Source organism: Agelaius tricolor, unplaced genomic scaffold, assembly GCF_023055355.1.
Source record: "Agelaius tricolor isolate 1412-34295 unplaced genomic scaffold, bAgeTri1.0.p SCAF_37, whole genome shotgun sequence".
NCBI lineage: Eukaryota > Metazoa > Chordata > Aves > Passeriformes > Icteridae > Agelaius > Agelaius tricolor.
The window spans coordinates 4,992,029-5,015,934 of NW_027269297.1; the positions used below are offsets into that span (position 1 = coordinate 4,992,029).

Genomic DNA, 23,906 nt, shown 5'->3' on the forward strand with positions numbered 1-23,906 from the left:
GCAGTGAGGGAAGTGATGTTAATGATTCAATAAACAGAGCCCTTCCCTCTTTGTGAACCAAACGGCCCCTGGTGCCAGGATCCCACTGGCAGCCCCGTGTTTCATTGGCAGCAGGTTACTGAGCCCAGATGGCCATGAAATCCCTGCTGCTGGACATGCAGGCAGGTTTGGCAGAGGATGCCCAGGCTGCATGTCCATGTGGGAGCATCACAGCCCAACTCCCAGCCCTGGCAGGAAGGGTTGCCCTGGTGCTGTGGGCACTCAGGGCTGTTGTGTTCCTTTGCCCTCTGGAAGTACCAGGCTGACACACCCAGCATCTCCTCTGCTGCTGGGGAGTTTGCTGGTACCCAAGGACAGGCACTGGACCATTGCAACAGAGCAGGAGCAGCAATGTGCACCTTTATGATTCCAGGCACTGGTGATCAGAGGATCAGTGAGGAAAGCTCTTGGCATAAAGGGGAAGGGACATGGCCCAGACAGCTGCTCTCTGAAAATCCCCTTGGAGTGATGGCTGTCCCCAGCACTGCACCCAGAGGTGGCCTTTGTACCCACAGGGTGTGGAGATCTCCAGTGGGCTGAATTGCTGAGTTTCTGCTTTTTGTGCAAGGACCTCAAAGGTGCTACAGGGTAGAGCATTGCTGGAGGAAGAGGAGAGTGTCTGAAGGTCAAAGCGGTGGGTGCAGCAAGCGCAGCTGAAGTCACTTGGGAAAAATGTGAGAAAACAGACATGTGGACAGATGAGCATGGTCAGCTCCTGACCTCTGCTTCACATCTGCTGGGTTGTTACCTGGTTTTCTTTCACTGCCCTTCCCACCATCTCCCACCTTCCTGGGCACTCTGCTTTGGGTTGTAGGCAGGAGGTGTGCAGAGGCAGATCCATAATTCCTGGCCTTGGAGGTAATAGAGGGCAGCCTGTGCTGAGCCCTGGCATCCTGCAGTCTGGGGAGGTTTCAACTCTCGATAAGTCCCTGAAAGAAACTCCTGGATGCTCAAGGGCTGTGCTTTCACAACCAAAGGGAGATTTGCAACCTCCATCCGGAGGAGTGGCCCTTTCACCAGGTGATATCCATCTTGGAGAGAGGGAGAAAGACAAGAGGGTAGGTGGTGAGTAGGAAAAGAGATCACTGCAGGTGGCTGTTGAGTAGTCCCGTGATACAGTGAGCAGAAGACACCCAAGGAATTGTCCTGACATGAGCTGCCCTGAATTGCCCCAAAGAGTTCACACTGGGCACTGTTTTCCTTTACAACAGGTTGGATCCTTCACACTGAGGATTTCCCAAGCCAGGAGCTCTCCAGGCAGAGATCTGTGTCTCTGGTGAAACCCCTGCCAAGGAGATCCCTCAGTGACGCTGGCCTGTCATGTTTGTCAGCAGAGCAGGTGGAAGGAGCCCTAAGGCCCAGAGGCTGTTCCAGGGTGGCTCCTCTGGGCAGAGGTCAGCATCACCAAGGTGACTCAAAGCACTTTGAAAATGCAGCTTTTAGAGATATCAAAGAAACAAGCAAAACTGACTCTAGTGCTGTCTGAACTGCTCATCTTCCACGTGTTTGGGGTACCAACCTACATCCACCTGAGCTTATGCTGCCAGCCTTAGCCAAGCTCACACTGACTTCTGCAGCCTTTTTGGAGTCACAAAAGGTTTGGCTCCTGTTATCTGCTGAACTTGAGTTTTCTTTCAGCTTCTCAGCTCCATGGGTGGAGGTGCAGAAAGAGGATGGGATGCTGAGATGGCCCTGGAGCTCCAGGCTCAAGCATCCAGTCGCTCGAGTCCTGGGAGGTTCATGCGTCACTGCTGCTGAAATCCCCAGCCAGGAGGGCTGGGAGAGGCAGGGATCATCCTAAACAAAAACAGGGCGCCGGCTGGGCTGCTGGCATTGCAAAAGGACGTTTCACCTGCTTCATCCTTCTTGGTGGCACAGGCAGGGAGAACCTCAGTGCAGGAGGGCTCAAGCTGCTGGGGATGGGGACAAGCACCTCACCAGGCCTCAGGGACCACAGATCCACACAAGTGATAACACCACAGTCTCAGTCCAATGACATCACTCCTTCTAATCCCCATGTCATGCCCGTGGTGGTGACAGCACAGAGTTGGCTGGGCTGCAGTGCCCCTCTGGATGCTGGCCTGAGGTCCTGCGGAGGAGCACACGGGTGTGGGGGTGACAGCGCCCCACACGAGCTGCAGCACCTTGGCCAGGATGCACAGACAGGCACAGGGAGGGGGACAACAGTGAGGGAATGCAGCCGTGAGAGGACCACGGCTTCCTCTGAAATGAGCTGCACCTGCTCCTCATCTTTGCCACGGATGTGCAGCAGAGCCGGGGCACGCAGGGCGGGGTGTCGCAGTCGTATCCCCCAGCCCAGGCAGGGAGCCTGAATTCCGCTGCAGCTCCATCGCCCCTGCTGCCGAGGCATCGGAGCAGGGACAGGCGGGAGTGCTGCGCTGCCGTGCGCCGGGCAGGGGCACCGGGCCGGGCTGATTCACACGGGGAGCGGGGGGCCGGGCTGCCGTGGGAAAGCGCGCCCGCCATGGCTCCCGAGCGCCGGGATTGCTTCAGCGGGGGTGCAGCCAAGATCCATTTCACAGAGGGCAGAGCAGATCTCGGCTGGGATTTACCAGTGACTAAGCATGTGCTGGCACGGGCTGCCCCAGCGTGAGAAAGGCAGGGCTGCTCCTCCTCCGAGGTGTGCCCGCTGCTGCCCTGCACCCCCGTGCCCCGGGGCATCGGGCGCCCTGCTGTGCCACAGGGACACCGGTGGCAGCGGACTGGGGGGCACTCAGAAGCCTGTGGGGGCTGCAACCCCCTAGTCCCCTCCTCCCAAGCTGGACTCTGCCCTTTCCTCATCCCTGAGGCCAGGCAGGATGATATGAACAGAGCCCCTGCATTCAGCCCACTCAGCACATCGGCCCCCAGGCAGGACTGGGGCGTGGGCAGAAGCTGCCACCCCCACCCTGAGCCTGGCACAGGGGCTGGGAGGACCCCGAGATGTTACAGAGATGCCAAACCCTTCTGTCAGGTCATGGCCGCTGCTCACAGCAGTTGCACCCCAGTGATCCAAGGTGCCACCATCTCCTGCTGATTCACCTCATGAAGATTTTTGGGGCCACAGATAATCCTGCCGTGATGGATCTGTAGAAACCACACTTTTGCAAGAAGAAATAACCATCTCTTCTACAGCAGAGAGGCTCCCCACTTCCCTACCCTATATACAAAAGATCCACCCAAAAAACTGTTCCACATCCCCAGGAGCCAAGCATCAAGCCTGAGGCCATCACTGGTCCTTGCAAAGCAGCCGTGCAGCCCAGCCTGTGGAAGTGGCAGCCTTCCCCACTCACTTCATCTCTTTTGGCTCATTTTGTCAAGGCATTAAAAAAAATTAATTGCAATTTTTTATTACAGCTAATTGGTGCTGCTGCTTAAGTGGCTTATCTGGCTCCTGAGCTCGTACTCTGGTTTTGGGAAGCTGAAGGTGGTGAAGGCCCAGAGGCTATGGGGTGGCATGGGGCAAAGAGCCTCTTGGCAGCACCCAGCAGCCTCAGAGAGTGGAGAATGCCAGGATACCCCTGTGCTGCTGGGCATTCCTGGCCCAGGGAGTGAACTATCCCTAATTCACAACAGTCATGAACTTTAGAGAAGCAGAGAAATTCGTGCAAGGTCACTCTGTGCACCCAAGCAGGACAAGAAGCCTGTGCCCAGCGTGCTCGCACTGCTGCTCAGGAACCTGGCGGGCTCCAAGCTGCCAGGGTTGGGCAACCTGATGGATTTGGTGAGTGACAGAGGGCAGGGCAGCCCCTTCATGTCCATGCCAGCAGGGAAGGCAGGGGAAGAGGATGTCCTTAGGCCCTGCTGCACCCTCCTGGCTGGCAGTTCAATGGACAGCTGGTCTGGGAGCTTCCTGAAAACCTCTGACTCTCCAGTGCTGCCTCCATACCCAAGAGGTACCATGCCCCACCCCTCCAGGCTCCATGTCACTCTCCAGCATGCAGCCCATTGTCACTGTCATGGGGAGTGGGACCAGCACATGTCCCCAGCAATTGCCTGTCCCTTCTGCCTGCCTGCTGCAATCCTACAGATCCCTGTGAGGGTGTGGGTGCCTGTCAGGGGGTGGCATCTTGGTTCTAGGTCCAGCCTGTGTGAGCTGGGATGTCCTCAGGCCTCAGAGGGACCATCCAATGTCTGGTCAGGCTCTGCAGAAATTCGGGTTCCCACAAATCACAGCATCATTCTGCTTCCCTGGGCTTTCACACAGATGCATTGCCCGGGTCCCTGGGTTTGAGGGTGAGACCGAGGAGGGCTTCGCCCTGCTCAGGGCAGGGGGACATGCTCAGCCCCCCGTGATATCAGTGCTCTCATCTTGCCCCCAGCATGAGCAAGGAGCAGCGCAGGGCTCTGTACCCAATTGCTCAAGGGGTTGTTTGTCTCAGTCTCTCTGCAGGCCTCTCAAAGTCCCTGGGCCTTACCCGGGTCGGCAGAGACTGGGGGGTGCAGCCCCAACACGGCCGACTGCGGGGAGACACTCTCTGTGCCCCGAGGGTGCTGAGGGCACTCAGGCTGGTTGCCTTCGCTGCAGCAGAGACGACCGAGACGTCGGTAGAAGAGAAGGGGCCGACTCCCAGCAGGGGATATTCCAAGGTTTTATTAAGGAGTCCCGAAGGAGCTCCTGCACCTCAGGGGGCCTCCTGCCGAGAGCCCCGGGGGATGTCCCGAGGTCACATTTAAAGGGGGGAGGAAACCAAAATAGATAACACAGTACAACCAATAGGAATCTCTGGGGGATGGGTGCTGGGGGGACAGACATACAAAACAGCGTATGGGGCAGGACTTGGGGGGCTGACCCCTAGCCTCTGGCTAATCACTCGACGACTTGGACCGAAACTTCTGGATAGGGGGCTGGGATGCCGAGTGACTGACAGAGAGCCAGGGTGGGGGTTTTGGAGATCTCATCCCGGGAAAGGGATAACACAAGTAGAAGGAAGGGGGGGGGGGGGGGGGGGGGGGGGTACAGTCTGGGATAAACCATTTGGGAAAAATATGGGAATACAAAACAAACTACTTCAAAGTATTACAAAATATAAGAACGCACTACAACAGTTGTTCCCTGATGCTGCTGTGCAATCAGAGGATTGTCACAAAATCCCCTTTTAAAAGTGATGCAGTGTTTTCCATGTCATTTGGGTGCTTCCAAGATCACCCCTTGTCCATCTCTGTCTGTCTGTCCACGCTGCTGCTCTGCAGGGCTGGAGCAGTGGGGCCTAAGAGAACTAAGTCCAGGTGTCCTTTCTGGCCAAAAGGCTGGGGATGTGTGCTGGGATGGGGATAGATGGGGAGTGTGTGCTGGTTTTGTGGAGGCTGCCAGTGGGAATCGTGCTGCAAGGCAGAGCCAGGACCTGGTGGCAAGCTCGTTTCCAAACAAATCAGCCTGCCTCGTTCCTCCTGCAGGCAGCTGTGTGGGAGCAGGGCCATGGCTGCCCCGTGCCATGAACCCAACACTGCTCCAACCCCAAACCAGCAGAGTGGCTGCCAGCCCACACCAGGGCCTGCCTGGGAGCTGGAAAAACCTTTCTGGTTTCAACAGGCTCTGGAGCAAAGCCCCTGGCAGGGAACTGACTTGTTCTGCTTAGTGAAGTTGCTCACCTCTCTCCCTCCTTGCCTTGGGTGCAATGTGCAGAAAACAGCCCCTAAAAACAAACAGCTGACAAAAGGTGTTGTGGCACATCCCAACAACCAGCTCCCAGTCCAGGAGGGAGGGGAGAGGAAAGGGAAGGTGTCAGGACTGTGATGCTCCCAGGGAGCTTTAGTGCTGCTCACTATGGGCAAGTGTTTGGCTGCCAGCTGCACCCTGTGCTTAGCCCCAGGCACCATCCCTGGGTGCTCCCCAGCAGTGGGATTTAGGGAGCTCTTTGGGGTCCAGCACCTGGCACATGTGGGCACTCAGAGACCTGTCTGGGTACATTTTGGCAAACAAAAAGTGGTTGAAAGCGTGACTTAGTGTTCACAGTGCTGCAGCAGAGCCAAGCCAAGCAGAGCCAAATGAGAGCCCAGAGTGTTTTGGGGCCCACAGCCTTCATCCCCAGCTTCTGTCAGACAAGAGAGATCAAATCTTGAAGCCACAGCTGAGATTTTGTGTGTCTGCTTGATGCTTGGAGGCAGCCTCATTGCTGGTGTTTTCTGGCCAGGGACCCAGGGTGGGCAGTGCTGCCAGCCTGTCTGGAGACATGGCTGGGCACACACAGAGGGAGCCCCTCTGGAGCGGGTTCTTGGGCTTGTGGCTGGTGCCTGTGCCTGTCCCTGCTAAGTGGGACAGGTCTTGCCCTCGTTTCCCTGCTGTGGTGCATGTGATGGGGGCTGCCTGTGCCAGGGGTGCCCAGCATGGGTTTGTGCCCTGGGCAGGCAGGAGATGCCAGGGGAGCACGATGACCATCTCACTGACCTCCCCCTCTCTTCTCTCAGGTGTGCAATTGCAACAAGTACCTGAAGGTCTCACGGGAGAGGATGAAGCAGCTGGTGGAGAGCAGCAGACAAGTGTCAGGGGAGCACAGTGCAGGTGAGTGGGTGGGTGATTCCCCCTCCTGTGCCCTTCCCTGGGACTCACTGCTCTGGACAGAGCAGGACCATCCCCCTGGGCCTGGGGGTTTCTCAGAGGGGGATGAGAGTGCCCTGCCATCAACCTGCCACGGGGTGCAGACCCACAGAGCTCTTTCAGGTCTGGTTTATGTCTCTGCCCTGGCTGCCCTGGCTGCCCTGTCCTGCCCTGCAAGGCACAGGGTCGTGCATGGGATTGCCCAGCCAGGGGAGTTGGTGACATGCCAACAGTAGCTCAAGTGACAGCCTTCATCACCTGAAAGTGAAAAACTCAGCTTGGGTGGTGAAATGCCTCCTGGCTGGGGCTGCTCACAGTGCCTTCCTCACCTGCCCAGTGCCTCTTGAATTAGGTCAGGCTGCAGAGAGGTGAGTCAGTGCTGCCTGCCCCAGCGGGCTCAAGGGAGAGAAGGCTCCTCCATACCCCAAGGTGCATTGACCCACACACACTCCTTCCCACAGGGAGACCCATTTTGGTGGCAAACGACACCCATGGCAGACCAGAATGGGAACGTGCCCCTGCTGCTGCTCCAAGGCAGCCCAGGCTCTGCTCCAGCCCTTTGGTGGGTGCATCCCTTCCCATCTGCAGGGAGCAGAGGGAAGTGGCAGCTGCTGGGCACTCCTGGCCGGCTGTGGCTTTGCCGGGGCTGCACGTGTGGCTCTGGGCATGAGGAACGTGGTGGGGCAGCTTTTCCCAGGGTGCTGGCAGCCTGGGAGTGCTGTGCTTCCCCAGAGTCCGGGACATCCTCCCCAGCGGTTTCTCTGGTGAGGGCACTCTCTGCATGTGTACCCAGCGACCAGACAGGCCAGTTCAGCCAGTTCCAGAGTATGGGAAATAGAAATGCTGTGGTTTGTGTTCAGAGTGAGCCGTTTTCCCTTCCCCCTTTGGGATAAGGTTGATGGAGCTGAGAGGGTCTCACACAGCACCATGGCTCCCCCACACAGACTCTTTCAGGGACCACCTTGCTCTACTCCTTACACTCCATCTGCAACAGCCTGTGTCCCCATTGGGCTGTGCAGTCTCCTGCTGGGTCCCCCCATGTACCTGGGGGATTCATGGGGAAGGAGCAGGTGAGACCCCTGTGCTGGCCATGTCAGCCATGGCATTGGAGCGTCCTGCAATGGGGAACATCCTCTGCCTGAGCAGGCAGGGCAGGGACCAAAGGTGCCACAGCATCCCCAGAGGGGTGGTGGAGACATGAGACAGAAGCTGTGATTCCCAGCCAGGTGGGCATAGCAGGGCTGGAGACTTGCCAGCAGAGTCCCCTGTGACCCAGGGCTCTGGCCCCATCCTGGGGGTTCCATTTCTGTCTGGATTTTGCTAGGAGCTGCAGGGATTGCAAGCAGGGATTGCAAGTGTGAGCTTGACTAGGTTGCCCCAAAATGTCCCACCTTGGGTCAGATATTCAGGAAGACAAACAGGAAGGGTGTGCTGACAGTGTTCTGTCAACGCTTGGTGGGGACAGTGGTGGCATTGGAACAGGCTGGGCAGCCACAGAAGTGGGTCAATAAGAAAAATCTCACCTGTTCCCTGATTTCCTTTACATTTTCCTGCTGCAGCAGTTGGTGGCAGGACCTGCTCTGCCCTTGTCATGGCCCAACACATGGCAGGGGGGTGTTCAGCACCCACAGCCTCACACCAGGACTGTCCCCTGTGCCATGACTCCAGCCCAGGCCATGTTGTCCCTGTCATGCCCCTGTGCATGGCCCAGACCATGGCCAGGTGCTGCTGCTTGGCAAAAAAATGCCTTTTCCGTGCTCCTGCTTCCAGGCAAGGAGTGAACCTCCTCCCACGGGGGCCTTACCTCTCCAGGGAGGAGCTGGTGGGTGCTGGAGCAGATGGGTGATGGGGACAGATCCTTCAGGACCACCTCTCAACACAAGTCTGCATCTGGCCCAGGTGCTCCCAAGTCCTGGGGTCCAGCTGCATCCAGTGCTGCTTCATTTGGTTCCTGGATTTTTATAGCAGGGCTTCCAAGAGATGAAAGGACAATTATTCATCCTGTAATAGCTCACTTTTACTTGGACCTAGGACTTTCACAGGTTTTAGGGAACATAATCCTTGACACAGACACATTTTTCCCTGCATGAGGGTTTTGACAGAAGTGCCACAAATAGTTTCAAACCCCGACAGCTTTTCCCTGTGATTTCCCAGGGGGATGCTCTGAGCAGCTCAGGTGCCTGGAGCAGACAGGGGCAGAGAGGGGAGCAGGGCTGTGGGTCACCACAGGGCACAGGCAAGTCCTCCCTGGAGGCAGTGACAGATTGTAGCTCCCAAGAGACCCAGGGGAATGGGCTGTGTCACAGGCTCTTGTCTGGTATGGGGAACTCTTGCTTAGTCAGTGCAGTAAAACCAGCTGGCACAGGGCCCCAGAGCTCGGTGGGTGCTCTGCCAGATGAAATCTGGTCTCTGGGAAAGGCGAGGATGTAGCATATTCCATCGGGTTGGGAGCTGCCAAACAGAGGAGGCGAATTTAATTGCAGAATCTCCCCTCACCATCTAAAATGTGCTGCAAAAGATGAAAACAGTGGATCTTGCTGCTCTTGAGTTGGTGGTGCTGACCAGGCAGGGTGCAGCCTCCACTCCCATGCTGGGTGGGCACCCTCCCTGAGCAGCTGCCAGCGCTGGGGCTCTGGACACAGGTGCAGGATAAGTCCCCGATGGCCCCAGCAGTGGCTGCAGGAGCAGCTGGAGTGTCCCTGCACTGGGTGACAAGATGGCATCGAGCAGCTGGGGCACCCACCTTGCCCCTGCCAGCCTGAGCAGTGACTTGGGGTTTCTTTCCCTTCTCAGCCCTTGGCTCCACCCCGAGCCTGGGGAAAAGCCAGCAGAGACAGCTCAAGGCAGGTGGGAGGAAGTGCTGCAGGCCACAGTGTGGGGAAGGCTGGGGTGCCAGCAGGACTGTCCCTCCTCTACAGCCACTGCACTGGGGCAGCTGAGGGCATGGGCTGGTGGTACCCACTCGCCTGAGCCAGGAGCTCTGGTGGACAGCAGGAAGAGTCCCCTGCATGCCCAAAGCCCTACAGCTGGAGGCTTTCCTGATCTACAGTATTTGGCTTTGCTGTGAGCATCACACTTGTCTTGTTGCCATGTGGAAAAGGTGTGAGATAGATCCTTGTGCTGTCCTGGGAGTGTTCTTGCACACATGGATCCTCACTGCTTTGTACCAAACTCCGTTTGTAGGGCCAAGGCACCCCCATTGTCTTGGGCTGCTCTGAATACTTCTGCATGGAAGGGGATGAGTTCCTGAGGGGTTGCACCCCTGGATCCAGGCGATCCCCTGCCCCCTTCAGCCACTCCATGCATTTAGGCTCTCTTTTCTCCAGGGTGCAACGGAATAACAGGAGCATCTTCACGTGCCCAAGCAGGTCAGGGATGGGACCGGGGGCTGTAGTGGTGAGACCAGCCAGAAACACCCCCCAGGCTCAGCCAGCTTTCCCTTTTCAGTGGGACTCACTTGCTCATTTGGAAAAGCAGGGCAGGGCTGGGACCCGGTGACATTGCTGTGTGTGCTGGTTTGCAGAGCTCTGCTATGCCTGCTGACAGGGGCATTGTGCCCAGCGTGGCCTGGGAAGGAGCTGGAGGCCATTCAGAGCCGGGGACCATTGTGTGCTGCTCCCAGCACTGGGTACAGGGGCTGGCAGGCTTCTCTTCACAGCGGCACTGGGAGATGAGAGCAGCTGGAGCTGCCTCTTGCTTGAGCTCATCCTCCCTCCTCCGCCCTGGGAACATCTTAAGATCACGGCCAGGCTGCTGCAGCCCAGGTTGCACAATCCCGGGTCCTTTGTCCTTTGCTTATCTGCCTTATCGAGGAGGAAAAGATAACCAGGCATCTTCAGTGCCCTGCAATCAGCACATTTCTCAGGCTCATAACTCCTCTTATCAGGCTGATCTCTCACCGAGGCCGAGGTTTCCCATGCACCTTTGTACTCCAAGAATGCTCCCAGGTCTGTGTTCAGCCTTGTGCAAAGCCTCGACAAAGCTTTGAGCTTTCTCCCCAGCCCCCCAGCCCTGGCTGCAGCTGAGCCCCCCACACCGCTGCAATGGCTCTGGCAGGGGCAGGGCCCAGGGCTGGCACAGGGCCCGGGGCTGGCACAGGGCTCAGGGCTGGCATAGGGCTGCCGGACCCACAGCCTCTCCAGAGGCAGCAGGAGCTGCCAGGTGCTTGCCTGAGCCAGCTGGGACAGGCACCCAGCTCCTCGCCCCAAGGCCTTGGTTTGGGCCAGGGTGACACAGAGGGACCTGGGCTAGAAACAGAGCCCGTGGGGCAGGATTTTGGGCAGAAGTGCCTGATTCCCTGGGAAGTTGTTGGCTGCCACCCTGATACTGAAACCCTGGGGGTGCCCAGAGCTCACACAGTGGGGACAGGTTGTTCCCAGACAAATCAGGGCTGGGTGGGCTGGGAAAGGGGAATGGGCAGAGGCTCAAAAGAGGATCGGCCCTGATCCTGCTCTGTCCCATCTTTCCAAGCCCTGCTGTGCCCCCCTGTCCTGCTGGGAAGTCCCGGTGCTGTCCCAGTAGTGCTGACCCAGCATTCCAGCATTGCAGCTGACACAATAGGCTGGAGGGACTACAGGTCACCAGTGTCACCATCACGGTGGCCTTTCAATGGGACCCCCACTAAGAGCCCCTCTGTGTGGGGAAATGTGCATCCCCTTGCCCACAGTGGGCAGCCCCTGTCCTGTCCCATGTCCATCCCACTGGGCTCAGCCCCACGTCCATGAGCAGGACCTTGCAGTGAGGCACATGAAGCTGCAGCTCCTGTCTCATCCCTATCTCGGGACAAGTCACTTTGCCCCCACAGCCTCCCTGTGGCAATAGTTCAGGGTTTTTGTGGGACTACCAGAGTGTTCCCGGTGACTGTGGGTCCCAGAGGCTGCCATGTCCGCTCAGGTGAAGGGACTGTTGTTCCAGAGCCTGTTCAGTGCCCAGGGTGTGGGATGGGCCTCTGGCATGGGTCTGCCCCACTGTCTTAGTGCTGGTGATTGGGGGCTGAAAGAAGGAGATCCAATCCAGGCTGGGGAGCTCCTGCTGCACCCACCTCATGGAGCATGGGGCCACCCCACCCTGGGGCATACAGTAAGGGCTTGAGCAGAAAGCAGGGCTGCTGCAGAGGTGACAAGTGTGTGCAGAGGTGGGATCCCACCACTGATAGTGGCCCTGCTTAGCTCAGGAAAGAACATGATGCAGAAATAAGCAGAATGGGGGTGCTGCAGAATCCCCTCTCCCTTGGACATGGCAGCATTTGCTGGCAGTGAGACATCATGGTGGGAAGAGCAGCAGTTTTTGCTGTTCCCATGGGATTCATTCCCACAGGTGAGCAGGGGTGGGCAGGAGCTGTGAGTGGGAAGCACGTGCGAGTCCAGGAGGAGATGGCTCTTGTGCTGAGCACTGCCCAGCTGGGGACAGTGCCAGGGGATGACTGTTGCTGCCCGTGGAGCTCTGCAGCACTCACATGGGGGTGCTCAGCTCTGGGGGGCTGGGGGCTGCAGGGCTCAGCCCCTCACCCAGGGTCTGTCATCCCCAGGGTGACCCAGCCAAGAGGAGGAGAGGTGAGTGAGAGGCAAAGGGGTTTTTATTTTCAAGATGTTTTATAATGGGATTATTAGTTCCCAAGAAGTGTTTCAAATTGATTTGATAAGGAATGGCTTTCCTTTCTCCTCCGCGGCGATGCGGTGGGAATCCAGCCCTTGGTGTGAACCTCACAGAGCTCTGCACGCCACAAGCTCCCAGCACAAAGGAAGGATACACTGGGTTCCCCTGCACCCTACACATGCCTTTTGCTCCATTTCTGCTGGAACTCCAGGGTGTGCAGCATCCAGGCAAGCTGGGATGCAGTCCCAAGGGAGCCGTGGCTCCACTGGAGAGGTGTCTGCCTGTCTGAAAGGGGAGAGAAAAACCCTCCCTCAAGCTCCACCCCCCCCCCCTTTCCCCTGGAAACCCCTGTTTTTCTGGGGGACCCAGCCTTTCCCAGCTCAGTTTTCCCTGCGTGCCCGGCTGGCATCCTGTGCATGGCGCCTGGTGGCCCTTTCACCCTGTCGGTGAGGGGAGCACAGGCATCTTCAAAAGCCCTGGGAAGAATTTGGTGGGAGGGGGAGAAGGGGTTTTACAAGCTCCCATTCAGAAATGGTCACTTTGAAGTGATGTAGCATTTTCAACCCTTTGAAGAGCCACAATTAGGAGGGGGCTGGTGCAAGCAAAGGCAAAACTACGCGGTGACCATCACAGCTTTTCTCTCCTCAGGCTTTTAAGGAATGAACTTTCCCTCCCTGCCTGCCTTTTTCCCACGAGCCCAGGGGGTAGGATTGGGGTGTTTGGGGGAGCTGGAGGTTTCTCATCCGCCTGTGCAGGGAAGGAGGAGTTTGCCATTGGCTTTGCCCACCAGCAGCAGGACAGCAGAGGGAGCATGTTGGAAGAGAGAGCAAATTACTCCATATCCCTGCAGGCACACAGAATGGCAATGTCCTGTCAGTGTGCTGGTGCCATGCTCTGTCCAGGGAAATTTTCGGGTCCGTGATGGGGAAAGCTGTTGGCCATGGGTGCTGCGTGCTGTCAGTGTCATTTCCATTGCGTTGGATCTTAAAGTCCCACCCAAGGTTGATGTCCCTCCCTTCGGGGTCTGGAGCACGAGAGCAGAGAGGATAGGAGAAAAAAGGGTGCCCAGGCTGAGGCCACCCTATGCCACCAAACACAGGAGTGGCACAGGGCAGAGAGGGGTGGGAACAGAGTGAGGACAGAGCCGCTGTTCTTGACTTGGGGATCTGCCACCCGCTGGCAGGCTTTATCCTGGAGAAACACCTGGGAAATGGACTCCCCCTCCACATCCCTGGGGTGGCTCAGGAATCTCCCAAGAGCAGCCTGGGTGTTTCACCACTTGCCAGAAATTTGAGAAAATGGGAAATTGAGGTCATTGTTTTCCCTTTAAGGATAGATGTCAGTGTCCAAAGCAGATGTGGGGGATGAAGGAAAGGCCTATCTGTGAGTGAGGCCATGGGACAGTTGTTCAGGGCACAGTCCTGATGAACCCAGCTCTTGCCCAGTGTCTCAGATGGGGCTTGGGGCTGCTTCCTCTTGTGCTGTGGCAAACTAGTGCTGCTGCTGGGCAATGTGGTGGTGAAAGGCTGGCCTGCAAATCCCCCATGAAAACACCCCCAGTGACAGCCATGACCCTGAGCATGGCTGTTGATGTGCTCGGAACTGGGGGTGACTGTGCCCCACCAGCTCGGGCTGGTAATCTGCCCTGGGGAGGTGTGGAAGGTCTTGGGGGTGGGGGTCTGGGGAGCCCCCCCTGAACCAGGCTCCCGTGTGAGCTGAGCCTTCCACACTTCCCCCAGGCTGTGGCTCTTTCTACTCCTGCGATGGGCAGGCCCAGACCCCACCGCGCAGCTGGGGGGTGACTCTGCCAGGATGGCATGGACGTTTCAGGGCTGTTCCCAGCCGTGTTCCCAGCTCCTGACGGCTCTGGAATGCAGGGAAGGGCCAGCTGGGAATGCTGGTGTCCTTCTCCATCCCAGCTGGCTCCTGGCTCCTGTGATCCTGAAAAGGGTGAGGTGAACACCCCAGAAGTGCCACTAGAGCGATGCAGGATGCCTTTTGTTGTCTTAATTGGTGCCTGAGCAGGACAGATCCCCCTGCCAAAACGGGGACATCCCGCAGCAACAACTGCAGCCTGTTCCCGGCTGCCAGGCAACCTGATGGATGGGAGGCAGCTGAGCCCTCGGCTTCCGCTGCCCGGATCTGCAGAGCTGCCGTGCCCCCGGGGAGCCGTCAGCGGGTCCGGACTGCGACTCAGGGCACTCGCTGTGCGATGGCAGCGATCCTGGGGACGGGGCTGGGGCAGACAGGCACTGGGGTGTGTGGGTGCGGGGACAGCTCAGGGACCTGCGTCACTGTCACTGTGCCCCTTGCCCAGGGTGCGGGGGAGGGTCACACGCTGGGGAAGGGGCCCAAAGCCCCGTCTCCGCGGGCAGGTCGGGAGAGTCGAGGGTGCCATTAGCAGCTGATCACGGTGGTGGTTTAATTAAAGCAGCAGCAGGGGTTTGCCTGCTGTTTGTCTGCCCCATAACGCAGCCAGGCTGGCGTGGGGGCACAGCCCCGCTCCGAGAGCGGCCTGGCCTGGCCTGTGACCGGAAGGCAAACCAGCCGCACCCACAGCAGCAGCAGCACTGGAGCCATCACCCAGAGCGGAACAGGCCCCAAGACACGGCGAAGGAACTGCAGGAGGTGCCCGGCAGCTGCAGGGGAGCAAGTGGCTGCACGGGTGCCACGCTTAGGGCAGGCAGCTGCTGGATGCTGGTGACCAACCACCTTCTCCCGAATTCAGGGGATGCTCCTCCCTGAGATGCAGGGCAGAGCCTCGACCCCTGCAGGGATGACAGCCCCATCACAAGGTGGCTCACGTGGTTAAGCACAGATTCCACTCATCACACCAATGACTGGTGGTTTGTCTGCTGTCTCCTCTCTCCACAGGCTGCCCGGGGAGCCAGAGCTGCAGTGTCACCGTGCCAGTCTGTGACACAGCCCAGCCTGGCTGCACCCCACACAGCGAGCAGGCGGAGGGGACGGACCAGTGCAGGGCAGCCATGGGGCTGGCAGGGGACACAGTCCTGCAGGTCACTGCCATCCCCCCCGGCGTGCTGGACAGAGCAGAGCTCACCGACTTCTACTGCTGCACCTGCTGTGGGAAAGTGTTTTGGGAAGGGTCCCATTTTGGACGCATCGTGTCCCAGTTTCAGGATGTTCTTGTGGCCTCTGGGAACACACAGAGCTTCTATGAGCTGAGCTGAGCTGAGCTGAGCTGAGCTGAGCTGAGGAGAATCATGAGGGCTCCACAGGGGAACTGGGACTGCCTGGTGAACCTCAGCAGATTCTGGGCTGTGGGTTTCTGGAGAGAGGCTGGAAGTGGGGAGGCAGGAGCTCTCATTTTGGGATCCATCACGGAGAGCACTGTCACAGGTGCACCCGTGGTTTGCAACAGCCCAAAAATACTCCATGAGATCATTAAAGCAGAGGTAGCTGAAGAATGGGCACTTTGCTTTATTTCTGCCCCTCTCCAAACTACACATGGCAAGATGGTGGGAGGGCTCTGCTGAACAAAACCACCACCCCAGCAGTGCTGACTCCACCTCACCCACGCACCCCAGTGCCTCTCTGCCCACTCACTCATGGGGAGCAGGAGCTGCATCCCCAACAGCAGCACAGGGCAGAGAGCATCCTGAGCACTCCCAGCCTGTGGGACATGTGCCAAGCCTCAACCCATCCCTAGCATCCTGCTCACCCTGACCCTGTGCTCCCAGCACTCCTGGAGGCAGCTGGTGGGCACAGGCCTGGAGGTCTGGGGAGGCTGAGCATTGCTGGGCTAAGGGAAATTTCTGGTGCACACTGGCACCTGCACCCACTGGCACCTGCACCCCCTGTGCTGCAGCCTGGGATGCCCCAGCAGGGCCAGGCTGGTCCTGAGGGGGCTCCCACTGGCGCCAAAGCTGCCAACCTCTTCCTCCCCTGGGGAGACGCCTCAGCACAGCCTGTGCCCAGGCTCCGTGCAGGGTACACAGGAGAGACAATAAGGTGTGTGTGGGCCCACTAATACCAGGAACTGGAATCACTGGTGGGACTGGCCAGAGGAGGCTGCATCTCACCATGGAGATCCCAGGCATGTCCTGCAGCTCCAGGGGGCTGCTGTCCAGTGTCTCCCGATCAATGGCCAAGCTCACACCATTCCATCCTGAACAGAGGATCATCTGCAAAATTCCTCCTCTAATCTGTTTTAACTGCCAGGACTTGCTGTTATTGTTGAGAGGCCCTGAGGAGTTCTTGGCTGAGATGTGACATTTATGAGCTAGTGAAGCACTGGCCCAGGCAGCTCATGGCACAGTGCAGGACTCATTTTCCCTCTTCCAAATGTCCTGGCTACACGGTGCCAGGGGCTCCTTCCTCCCAGGGACATCTCACCCTCTAGTTCAATGCTTTAATAAAAGAAACACACCATCTTCCCACTTTGAATATTCTTCTTTTCCATAAGGTCCATAATATTAATGCCTAAGCATTAATTAGTACAAGTGACCCTAAAAGGCAGCCACCCCCACACTGCCAGTACCAGGCACTGAGCAGCCCAAACCCCTCAGGCTCCACACAGACTACTCATCCTTGTGTCAGCATCCTGTTTCTTCAGGGTTTGTTCTGGGAGGGCAGAAACTGGGGATGAGTCAAAGCAGGAATGATGCAGAGCCTCCAGCTGCTGGCCCCCACAGCGTGCACTGCTTTGTCTGCCATGAAATCAAACTCCAAAATGGGATTAACCTTTCCAGGTCCTGTTTAGGGGAAGCTGCTGAGCCACATGCACATCTGACCACTCATGGGCACTTCTGGCCTTTGCTTGCTGGGTTTTCCAGAGCTGTGGTTTTACATTCATCTGCCACTGCTTCTGCTGTGGAGGGAAGCTCACATGACATGGGGACACACGGCCCTGTCCCTCACCTGGGGACAGCTGCCTAGAAGGTGCCTTTCCCTCTGATCCCTGGGGACAGTAGGGTCACCTCCTGGTCAACTCCAGGATTTTATCTGCTTGAGAGCTTTCCCAGTTTAGGGCTGAGCTCTTGTGCTTACAGTCAAGGCTGTGCTAGGGCAGGGTCCCATGGCTGGGACTTGTTCTAGGACCCCAACCCAGGGCAGAGCCCAGCAAGCAGTCTGTACCTGTGGACATGGCACAAAACAGCTCCTAGAAGATTCCATCCAGCTCCTGGGGACAGGGGCAGTGGCTGGACCCAGCACAGTGCCTCTTCCTTCTTGCTGCCCACAGGAGGTGGTGCCATGGTGGGAAGTGTGCAGCAAGGTCACCTCCAACCATAGACACAGTCAACAGCAAATTCCACATGAGAATAGCCTTGAGGAGCATCCAGGAGGTAATAAATTGTCCAGTTTTGAATGATGGATACATATCAAAGGGAATTAAAGCAGCTTTCTAATCAGCCTACAATATTGTTTCCTTATCTGGCTGCTTAAAAAAAATAATTACAAAATCCCATTGTCTGTGTCATACTAATGTTTAACATTTATTAGGGCAGTAATGAGCCCTCCTTGGTTTTATGGAGCTGTTTGATCCTGCGTGGAAAGGGCAGCTGCAGCAGTGTTGTGGCAGGGACGAGCGCTCTGGGTGGGCTGCCATGGATCCCCCGGCTGCTTCACCTGTGCTCAGCTCCTGCCTCTGCGTGACAGGATGTGATCATGAGGGGACCCTGGGATAAAAAAGCACTGAGGAAGGGTTTTATTGCTCTTTATCATGAATGAGATCTGGCTGAGCAGCATCTATCCCTCGGCCCTGGGAAACCACACGCTGCATCGGATGTCAGACGGTTCCTCTCCTCTCCTTGTGTACTCCCGCACATCCTTCAGAGTTTGACGGGGACAAGGTGTTTGATGCTCAGGCCAGCTTTAGTTTACAAATGAATATATCAACATTGTTCCTCATCAGGCAGGAATGCACTTCCCTCCCTTCTCCCCCACCTTATCCCCATCCTCTTCTGAGCAAACTTCCTTCCTCCTGTAATCTGGAGCGGAAACCTCGCCACATATTTGACCGGCTCACAGAAATCAGCTCAGTGTTCCCTGGCATGACTTTGTGCCTTGAACTAGGGCTGGCTGGTCCCTAAGGCAGCCAGCAAGGCACAGGAGGAGGAGGAGGAGGAGGAGGAGGAGGAGGAGGAGGAGGAGGAGGAGGAGGAGGAGGAGGAGGAGGAGGAGGAGGAGGAGGAGGAGGAGGAGGAGGAGGAGGAGGAGGAGGAGGAGGAGGAGGGGGAGGAGGAGGACGGGGCTGTATCACTGCCCATCCTCATCCTGGACCCGCTCTTCCAGCCAGATGCTCCAATCGAGCTCCCAGTTGCTCAGCTGCCATTTTCAAACAAACCAGTGTAGTTTTGGACACAGATCCAGACCAAGCTGGCTATGAACTCCAGCCCTTGTACTGCCCCACACCACAGGAATGCTTCTCCCACAGGGCAGGGTCACTGCTCACAGTGAGGGGAGAGGAGAGAGGTGTCTGTTGAGGAGGGACATTTGCATCAATCAGGGGCTGTTTGCTCCCTGGGGAATAGCCTGGGACCAGACCTTTCCCATCAACCTGCCAATATGTGGGCATGACCCTTTGGCAAATGAGCTTCTATCACTCACCAGGCATGTGTCCCATGGGGGCTATGGCCGTGTCACCCCCAAGCCTGCTTAGATCCCAGGGTTGTCCCCATGGAGCAGTCAGCAGGTACAGAGGCCACTCCTGGTGGGCTGTAATGAGTCTTTCCGGGGGAACTGTGCAGTGGGAGCAGTGGGATGACATGTCCCCATCCCACAGTCACCACAAAGGAGTGGCCATGCAGTGCAACCAAACAGATTGGCCAGAGCAGCTGTGGCTGCCCCTGGATCACTCGAAGTATCCAAAGCCAGGTTGGACAGGGCTTGGAGCACCGTGGGATAGTGGAAGCTGTCCTTGCCCATGGCAGGGGGTGTGACAAGATGAGTTTTAAAGGTCACTTCCAACCCAAACCAGTCTGTGATTCTGTGGTAAGTGGCCCCAAGAACCATGTGTCTCAGGAGATGGCAATTTCCTAGCACCAAAACCCTGCACTGACACTGGATTCAATCCTGGAGCTCATTCAGATGATCCAGGACAAAATAATTATGACCCAAAGGCAGGGAGGCTGGCCCAGGGCACATAAAACCAAGGTCTGTATCTCCAACCAACCCTATCAGCACCTGCAAAGTGAAGATATGATCCCTCCAGGTGCCCGTTTTCCAGGACCAGAAGCCCCACAAGCAGCTGCCAGCACACCAGGTCAGGGAAATGTGATGGTGTCAGTTTAGCAGAACACAGGTTGGAGCCATGGTAGTTTGGAGAATGTGTGCTCAGTGGCCACAGGGACATCAGTCAAGGCGTTGCCTTGGCATGGCCTGGCAGCCTTGAGACACTGGTGCAGCCAGAGATCCCTGTCTGTGGCATCAGGCAGGAATTCTGCAGCTCCAACTGTGTCCCAGCTGGTGGCCTTTTGCTCCAGGAGCACTTTTGTGCTGTCAGACACCGAGACCACAGGCTACCTCAGAAGAGCTGCAGCATTTCCAGCAGGATAAGGACTGACAAGATGGGGCACTGGAGTGGTTAAAGGCCAAGCTGCAGTAAGATAACCCAAACTGTACAGCACAGCATCACATTCTCCAGCCCAGGGACACCTCTGCCTGTGGGGTGTCCCAGAGGACAATGACTACGTGTAGTGTTATGACCCTGCTTGAATCTTACTCAGGTTTTAAACCCTGTTTGTCACAGGCTGGGAGGGACCATGCAGAGCAGCATCTACAGTGACATCCGTGGGAAGTGGCAGTCCCCAGACCATGTTCCTGCAGTGGCCCCTGTGGTGTGGGAGTCCCAGGAGGATACCCTTGTCTACAGAACTTTCCAAACCACTCGTGAGAGCTTTTCTTGTGGTGCTGTGCTCCCTGCAGAGGACACGGGGCACCCACACATCTTCACTGCAAGAGCATGAAGTTTCCCTTGCAAACCCCCAGCTCTGGCCTCAGGAGCTCTGCCTGCAGGGCTGGCAGGGTCCCAGCCCACACAGGCAAAGTCTGGGTGCCACCGAAGGCACCTGGTGTGCGATGTGTCCATGGGGAAAGCATGAGGCAAATCCCACGGTCACCCCCCTGCTTGTGCAGCTCTCAGACCACACGGAGGAGGGGTGTCCCCTCCTGAGACCCCCCTCGACCCCTTCCCCACCTCATCCCCACAGGGATCCCCTTTCTGTCCCCAGAGGTGACTCCGCACAAGGGAGGCTGTTCCCACGCAGCAGCCACAGCCCCGGGTGGGCTCCCTGCATCCCTACAGCCCCATCTCCGCGGTGGGGCGGGCGGCACCGGCCGAGCCCCGCGCTTCCCCATCGGGGCTCCGGCAGCCGCTCTGCCAAAGAGCCGGGAGGCGAAGCGGCGGCGTGGCCAGCGGCGGAGGAAACCTTCGCGCTTCCTCCGGCTCCGGGGAGCCGAGCGGGCAGGGCGCTCTCCCTCGCACGCCTTTCGCTGCGGCTCTGCGCTGGGAAGAAAAGCTCCCGTCTTTCCCACGCTCTCCGACACATTTTAATGAATTAAGTGGGGGCACGCCCCCTCGCCGCCTGCCCCGGATCCGTCCCCCCGGCTCTCCGGCTCCCTGCAAGGAGGCCTCGGGGGGTGGCTGGACTCTCGCTGGCCGGGAGGATGGGCACGACCCGCTGGGGTTTTTTGGAAGAGGGCTGCGACGTGCCCAGCCCAGCGCGCCCAGTCCCGAGGCGGCTCTGAGCCCCGCCGGCGATGCCGGTGGCAGCCGGCCCTTCTCCCTCCCGCAGGCTCTCACGGGCACGGGGAAATTTGGCCGTCACGTCTCCTGAGGAGGGGAAATTTGTTCCGCACCTCTCGGCGTGACCGTTCGCTTAAGGCATCGCAGCTCCGGGCCCTTCCCCGCCTCCCGCCACGTCTTCCCCTCGCCTCAGAAGGGAGCGGGTAAATCACTGGGTGGGACTACTGCTTTTGCAGGGCCCCATAAAGCGAGGGCAGGGGCCTCCCAGCGCCGGCCGCGGCCCCTGACAGCCTGACAGCCCCTTCGCAGCCGGCGGGCAGCGGAGCCGTGCAGGGAGCCCTGGCCCGGCCGTCACACCGCTCCCGGTTCCTCTCCGGTTACAGAGCTGAGTACAAACTCGAGCTGAAATGCAGCTTTTCAAATCTTTTTATTTCCCGTTTCCCTCTCCCCCCCCCCCCCCCCCCCTTGCTTTTTGGCTCTTTCCCATCCCTCTCTGGCCTCGTTCCCAGACCGAGTCCTGCCCCCACCTGCCGGTCCCGAACATTTGCATGGCTGGGTCCCTGCCCGCGCTCTTTTTCTCACCAATGTCACTGGCAAATGCAGATTTGCTTGCAAGGATGTAACTCTGGCCAAGCCCCAGACCGGGGAGGTGTGAGCAATTCCCACTCTCCCACGGCTCGCTCACAGGGCTCTACACCTCGCAGAATACGGCCAGTAAAGACACAAAATCAGCTGTCCCAGGATATTTAGGAGTAAATAGGAGAGGGCGAGCCAGGCAAAGCAGAGCCCCGACACCCAGGCCATCGCACCTACGTCCGTCAAAGCTGCCGCCCGACCCCACTCCCTTCCCTTTTCCAGCTTTGTCGTGATGGGTTTGCTGGGATTAGTGTCCGGGTACGGTCACGGGCTGCTGTGGCTCCGGCGCTACCCGCACGCTATTTGCGCTGCCGGGCTGTGCCGGCCCCCGGGCACCACCGGAGCTGCCGTGAGTTACCGTGAGTCACGGCACGTCCCGCCGCTCGCCGCGGCGAGCTGACACAGGAGACAGGGCAGGGATTGCCGCTGGTGATTCCCGCTGACACCGTGGCTGGGGTGATGGGGACAGAGCCACCGCCTGCTGCCCGGCACGGGGCCCTCCGGGGGACGGGACAGAGGCGGGGGGGACGCCTATTCAGTGTCCACGGCCAGACCTGGCTCTTGCACGGACCCTCAAAGCTTCGAGCGCTGAGCCCATCTCAGTGCCCTGTGCTGGCGCTGCAGAGGCCCCAGCGGCGCAGGGACATCCTGGTAGAAGCTGCACAGGCACAGGAGAGCAGAGGGGGGGGGTCTGCAGCCCCCAGCAGCAGTAACATTCCAATCCCTCCTATTCCGTGAGAACGATGGACCGCAACACACTCACATTAGAGAGGTGTGACCGGGGCAGCTCTGGCCGGAGGAAGCCAAACAGTCAGACAGAGACTAGACAGATGGAATTGGGATAGAGATTGGGATGAGAGGGGCACGGGTGAGGAGATGGGGATGTGGATTGAGATGGGGATGGGTGGATGGGGATTGGATGGGGCTGGGGATGGAGATGGGGATGGGGGTGGGGATGGGGGTGGGGGTGTAAATGGGCATAGGATGAGGGTGGAGACAAGGACAGGATGGAGATGAGGAGATGGGAGTGGAGATGGGGATGGATGTGAAGATGGGAATGGGGATAGGGATGAGAAGAACTAGCTGCAGAAATTGACTTAGAAAAGCAGACCCCTTATGGGAGGAGAATGAGGAGCTTCTTCAACAACTCCTTACAGCCTAAATCCAGGTGGGATGAGAAGGACCCAGATGGGGCAGGAGTGTTCCCAGACTACTCCAGCTGCTGGGAAAAGCCACGGGAACAGGCGGTGGGGCAAGTCACACTCGGAGCTCAAGGCCACTATCCTCCAGCTGTGCGACAGACACTCCGTGATGGCACATTTCATCTGCTGGGGCTGAATTTAGCAGTAGGCGGATTTCTCCCTTTCCCTTCCCAAAAGGACACGCCAGCAGTGCCAGGTGACAGCAGCTTGCCACCCAGCTGCCCCGGCGCGGCTGCTGTCACCTCGGTTTATGACACGCTCCTTCCTCTCTCCCCGCACCTCCCGCCCTCTCCTGCTGACCAAATGCCCGGCAGGCGGTGGGAGCTGGCCCGGGAGCGCCGCTTCCCACCTGGACTCGCCGTTTGCTCCCAGGGACCAAATGGGAACAGGAGGAGGGTTGGGGTGGGGGTGGCCAAGAGAGCCCCCCCCCCTCCCCCCGGAGGGTCCCCTCAGCATCGTTTTTGGTTGATGCACTGCTTTCGGGATTTTTTCCCCCGTTTTTCCGCTTCCCTGTGGTGTCCACAGCTCCCAGAACTCCCGCACCAGGAACATGGTCATCGGCTGGCCGATGAAGCCCCGGGCAGGCGAATTGAGCCACTCCAGGGCTGGCAGTACATGGTTGTACAGGGCTGTACAGCTGCATCTTTTCCGCCTTAAATCAATCTCACCCGTGGGTCCCTAAAACCCGGTGCAGCCCCCCCTGGGAGCCTGCAGAGGCGCTGGACCCCCCGAGCTGAACGCCCTGTTCTGCTCTGTGACCCGTCCCTGTTGGCTCACGGGGACACAAGCCCGCAGGAACACGGTGTCACCCCAAATCGGGGGTAGCCGCAGCCCCTTGGTGACCGTCATTCTTGCGGGTCCCGACTGCGGGGCCCGAGCCGAGCCGAGCCGAGCCGAGCCGAGCCGAGCCGAGCGGAACAGAGCGGAACAGAGCGGAGCCGAGCGGAGCCGGGAGCGCGGCCCCCGAGCGGGGCCGGGCAAAGCCAAGGCGGGAGCGCCCCCCATCGCCCCCTCCCTCCCTCGCAGCGCCCGCGCCTGTCCCGCTCACCCCGCGGAGGGGGCGTGGCCTCCCCGTTCTGCCACGCCTCCCGCGCCCGTTCGGGCCAGTAGGCGCGCGGCTCTCGGCCCCGCCCCCGCGGCGCGTCAAGGCCGTGCCATTGTTATGCAAATAAAAGGGCGGGTAAAAGGC

The 23,906-nt window shown here is 58.5% G+C and overlaps 1 protein-coding gene across 8 annotated transcripts in view; it reads left to right on the forward strand.

The window, feature by feature from the left end:
* Window positions 1-16,572, forward strand: part of EXD3 (exonuclease 3'-5' domain containing 3) — a 252,916-nt gene extending 236,344 nt beyond the window's left edge. For all 8 annotated transcript variants that reach the window (XM_071453773.1, XM_071453779.1, XM_071453772.1 and 5 more), the window contains 2 exons: window positions 6,448-6,541; window positions 15,047-16,572. In XM_071453773.1, coding sequence (XP_071309874.1) covers window positions 6,448-6,541; window positions 15,047-15,363 — 411 coding nt within the window. In that variant the 3' untranslated portion in view covers window positions 15,364-16,572. The remainder of the gene's footprint in view (window positions 1-6,447; window positions 6,542-15,046) is intronic.
* Window positions 16,573-23,906: the final 7,334 nt, after the last annotated feature.